General features: G+C 44.3%; 1 protein-coding gene across 1 annotated transcript; it reads left to right on the top strand.

Moving 5' to 3' along the window:
• The first annotated feature begins 334 nt into the window (after nt 1-334).
• LOC134408376 (gilatoxin-like) lies at nt 335-4,396 on the top strand. Its single transcript, XM_063140635.1, has 5 exons — nt 335-386; nt 834-987; nt 2,136-2,410; nt 3,070-3,206; nt 4,268-4,396. The coding sequence occupies exons 1-5, from the start codon at nt 335-337 to the stop codon at nt 4,394-4,396; spliced, it is 747 nt and encodes a 248-aa protein (XP_062996705.1).
• The last annotated feature ends 854 nt before the right edge of the window (nt 4,397-5,250 follow it).

The following is a 5,250-nucleotide window of genomic DNA, read 5'->3' as shown; positions in this document are numbered from 1 at the left end:
GAGGAACCCTAACCTGGGCCAGAAAGTGGGGATTGTTTACCCAAACCAAACAAAGACAAACTAGAGAAAATTATCACCAAGAAGCCAAGAGAGACCTATTGGGTTTAACTAAGCAATGCTGTTTCTTGTGTTTGCCCGGATTTGGGGAAAAGAAGGCACTGGGAATGATTGCATTCTCACAGGAAATGCCAGATTGGCAGAAATAAGTATGTCAACCCATGGGGGATATAAAAAAGGAGTCGAGATGAACATTTTGTGCTGTGTTGTCTTAATCGCTGAACTTATTCCCCACTTCTAACGTACATAGGGTTACTTCGCCAGCACATCTGCTGCTATGGAACCTTCCAAACTACTGGCTGTCTTTCTGTTGCTGCTGCCATCTTTTGGTAAGAGCTGGCTTTTTGATGCAATCAGACCAGAAACTTGGGAAGGCTGGGGAATAGTTGGTGTGCATCAGTTTGTCTTCCATTTGTAATTTCCTTCGTGGGAGATGTGCAGCAGTTCTCTCTTTATGTGTGTAAGTCACCTGTATTGTTGTCCGAATAGAATTGCATGTGACTCGTTACATTCTGATTTTCCTTTCTTTGCAAATGGATTTGGATGTGGATGGGCTGTTGTGTGCAGCTTATGCTAGAGAGATGTGTAAAGTGTAGTGCTGAAACATATTTTAAACGTTCTTCAACACCGAATGATCACACAGCAAACCCACATGTGAAGTACCTCTTAGCCTCTCTCCATAAAGAATGAAAGGGATAATTGAGTTATTTGGGGGAAGTGATTTTTGGAGGTATTGCAATCTTCCGTTGAAGAGCATTTCTTGGTCTGCGTTGCAGTGTCAGCACACCGTAAGCGGATCATTGGAGGTGTGGAATGCAGGGAGGATGAACATCCATGGCTTGTGATGCTCTATGACTCTAACGGCCTGATCTGCTCTGGAATATTGATCGATAATAACTGGGTGCTCAGTGCTGCTCATTGCTACAACAGGTGAGAAATATCATGTCAAGGCACTGGTGAATATGTTTGGGATCCAGTTTCAGATCTTGGGCAATGTTTCAGGTTCATTCATCCATGACCAATAGTGACCGTGGTTCTGAAGAGCTCCCCCCTTGAATGCAGCCCTTTGCTTTTACACACGGAAAAGTTACATTGCAGTAAATTTCCATGCAACTTTTCCAAGTATGAATCTGGGGCAGGAACCGAACAGGAATGCAAGGTCCTATAGATTGGGCTTTTCATGTGATCCCTGCCAAAAACATCACTGTAAAATTTCACAGTGAAGTTTAAGTTGAAATCCTCCTTTTACGACAGGAGGGATGGAACTCTTCCCACCTGCACGCCCCAATTGCAACATCAGAGAAGTTCTTGCCCCCCACGTTCTGAACCGAAGGCTAAAGGGGTGGAGCCAAAACCACTTGTTGTAACTGAAAATTCTTCCTCCTAGTAACTCAGCCTCAGGAGAGGCATTTCAAGTTTTGAAATGGGAGGGAAATTGCAAAAATGGGGAAACTCCCAAATAATGAGTGGTGAAGGGAAAGGGGGTTGGCCTTCTGGGGAACTGCTGAGGACAAGAGTGGGCATCTTGCAGGGCCATATTTGGTCTTCGGGTCTGAGGTTCCCCACCTTTGTTTTAGGAAGAGCTGGACAGCCATGCTCAGCAGCAAGTCCTGTGACAGTACCTGCAGGCGAGATCCCAGGACAAATATCCACCCCAAGCATTCAAGTAGAGCTCTATCAGACAAGTGTTGTATTGCACGCACCTTCCTAGGCACTCTCGGATTTTCGTGGGTCCCTCTCACAACGTTGTCTGCCTCCCTTGTGCCTCCCCACCCCTTCTAGCCTTTTTCGCATGAGAAAAAAACATCCCAGTAAGTCTGACTTGTTTTTAAAGGTGGAAGTTGCCACTGCTGTGTGCAGGAGAAGCAGCAGGATCAAAGCAGCCCACCGAATGGGCCACGTGCAGGTTGTTTGCTTCCTCTTTCAAAAGAGGAAGTAATGAGGAAAATTACTCATTACTTCCTCTTTTGAAGGAAGCAGGCAGGGAAGCAACGGAATGGGATTTTCCTCCTGTGGGATGATGCTCATAGTCAACTTGCCCATCTAGGCCTTGGACCTCTTTGCTCTTTTTCCTGTAGAGGCCCAATGCGTATGAAGCTTGGAACGCACAACAAATATGTGCAAAAATTTCATGAAGAGCAGAGAGTCAGTGTGGCCGCCCATTGCTACCCTGACGCACCCCACACCACCAGGAACAGCTGTGAACGCTACATCGGTGATATCATGATGCTCAAATTGAACAAACCTGTGAGGTACAACAAGTTCATCGCCCCTCTCCGCCTGCCCACCACCTCTGCCTCCGTGGGAGCAAAATGCAGAGTCATGGGTTGGGGCTCAACCACAGCTCCTTCACGTAAGAATCACCGCCTGCTCATAATTCTCTGCACACTCAGGCACATTCTCTCTATAGATGTGGGAAGTGCTCCCTGAAATGTTGCCCTTGGGTTGGTGGATACCGTTGGAATTTTGGGACTGTCGTAGGTGCTCTCACAAAATGGGTGCCATGGGGAGGACCCGCCCATTTATCAAATGGCTACTCTGGTGGCATCACTCACCACAAGATTCTTAGTTTGCCTGAAGGTAAACTGGTGGGACTAAAATAAAATAATTAGTCCAAGAACCTAATTATAAGGCAGAGGTGGGGTCTGAGCAACAAAACATTAATTGTTTTTTTTTAAAATCCAAATAAAGATGGTGCTGGAGATCACCAGTACCTTTTGCATCATAACAGACTCCTTGTTTAATTTTTAAGGCACTTAAGAAATGAAATAAAAACCAGGAGAGGGACAGAGCGTGGTGGGTGCATGCAGAACAGGAGCTCTTCCGCTGAGCCATAGCCCTCTCCCAGGTTCAGTGGGGCCACTCAGCAGGACTTCCTTAAAGCTCCCCAAAATGCTGGAAGGGGCATTGCACATGGCCAGATTTTTTCACCCAGCTGCTCCCATACACAGCAAACACGACCCCTTGCAAGCATCATGCTGGACCGTCTCGCCCTTTCCTTTTGGTTTTCAGAGACTTATCCTGCAATTACTCGATGTGTTGATGTCTTCATACAAGAGAAACGCTCGTGCGCTAGGTCTGTTGGATTGCGGAAAAAGAATCCCAACATATTATGTGCAGGACATCTGAACGGATGCCAAGGATGCTGGGTAAGGAGATTTTTCTGTTGGCAGAATTCTGAAGGAAAGATGTTCGGCTCCTAGAGCCATGAAAAAGCCCAGGCCAAGAGGTTCAGCTGGTGACCTTTCACCAAGCCCCAAATTGCAACCGGGTTACAGTTGCCCAGGCTGGACACTGATGCATCATTCCAAAAGAGAGCAAGGGATGGCAACAATTTGCATATGCAAATTGTATATAAATTATATGTAAACTAGCATATGCATATTAAAGTTTAGTATATGCTACATTCACACTGTATATATTTCGGCACATTCATATGTACTGTACACATCCAAAATATACACAAACTAACATTTACTATACAGTTGTATTGCATAGTACATGCTAAACTAGCATTGTACACACTATGATAAATTCCAGTGCATTACACACGGTTGAATATTGTATAGAGTATATGTTTCTGTACATACAAACCTTTCTTCACACCAGGTACATACATACACCATAATGCAAACCAAACTAACACAGAAGAAAAGGATAGCAAACTGAGTGCCAATTCTTATGTAGCCAAACGTCACATCCATGTCCCAGTGGGGAAGTTTCAGCAGTCTTGGGTGAACCACAAGTTTGCAATTTTTAAAAAACGCAGACAAATGTGGTGAAGGGGAACCTAAAGCGCTAGGTTATTTGTTTTCTTCTTCCCCTGCCCACTCACTCTTCAAATCCCAGATGCCTTTGTAGCATTACAGTATTAGCTGGGATTTTTGACCACCCCTGCCAGCCTTTTCTATACCGTGGAGAAACAACCCATGAACAACCCACAGTTCTGGATTCACATGTAATGACAACCCATGGTTGAAACAGCCTGTAGTTCACAACCAGACATGAAACCTCAGGTTTTCTTCCTGCGTTGTTTGTGGTTGACAATCCATGGTTTGTTGCCCTGACAGACTTCACACACCATGACAACCCAGAATTTAACAACTCATGGTATTAATAAATTATGGATTAGCACTGGGTGCAAGCCCGGTCACTATTGTAGTCTAAGCCATAACTATATATTTCATAGTGTGTTCTGTTCTCTCAGAAGGGTGATTCTGGTGGACCCCTTATCTGTGATGGAAAACTCCAGGGGATTGTATCTTATGGTAAGCCGCTTGGGCTTGCCGCCTATACCAAGGTCGACAGCTATCTCAACTGGATCCGTGGTTTTTATTGACAAAGCACAGTTGGACCTGCTCCCTCTGACAATGGATTACTAGTAGAACTCTCTTGAGGCACATCAATGGGAAGGTGGTGGGGAAGCTACTAGCTGATATCTTTTTTCTTCATTCCTTAGGCCACAAATGTAGGCACACATTTTCCTGACAGTAAGCTTCATTGAGCACAGTGGGAGTTCGTTTGGAGTACATGTGCATAGGATGGCACTGTGCAATGCCATAGTTTTGCATCCTCAAATCCCAATGGGATGCATGTTTACTTTGAATAAGTCTCACTAAGCAGAATGAGTGAATGAGCAGAGGTTTATAGTCTTAATGATGTCCAACGAAAATCTTAGGATGGCTATTTCCTGCCAAAGCACTAGAATCTTGAATCCTCTGATTACACAATAGTTTTCCTGTGAATTCCTGCTCTGTAAGCTAGCAACTGAAAAAATAAAAATAAGAAAGAGACTCCAGTATTTCTAACATCTCATTATTTAAACATCTACCTCTTGTTTTCTTATCCTGTGGGCTTGACAGTACTTGCAAGTGAATGTAATATAGGGCTTTTCCTTTCTACCGACGGCTTGATCTTTCAGAAAATAAGCTTGATAAAGGAAGAATCCTCATCTCATATACAACAGGCAGAGTTATGTCATGAAGTGGAATGCTGAAGTCAAGACTTAGTGGGTTAAATCCAGCTGATGTGGGTTTTCCAGATGCCTCCATCACTTTACCTGCTGTGTTCTGAATTGTGATCTATTCAGGACCCAGTCAAAGTAGATTCTTTGGATTACCAAGATGAAAGGAGTGAGGAGTGACAGTTTATTGCGAAAGGAGTGGCAGTTTAGTAATAGAAAATGGATGCCAA

This window comes from Elgaria multicarinata, chromosome 13 (assembly GCF_023053635.1).
Source record: "Elgaria multicarinata webbii isolate HBS135686 ecotype San Diego chromosome 13, rElgMul1.1.pri, whole genome shotgun sequence".
In the NCBI taxonomy this organism is placed as follows: Eukaryota; Metazoa; Chordata; class Lepidosauria; order Squamata; family Anguidae; genus Elgaria; species Elgaria multicarinata.
The sequence above is the reverse complement of the archived record's forward strand: the minus strand, read 5'-3'. Positions and strand labels throughout refer to the sequence as shown.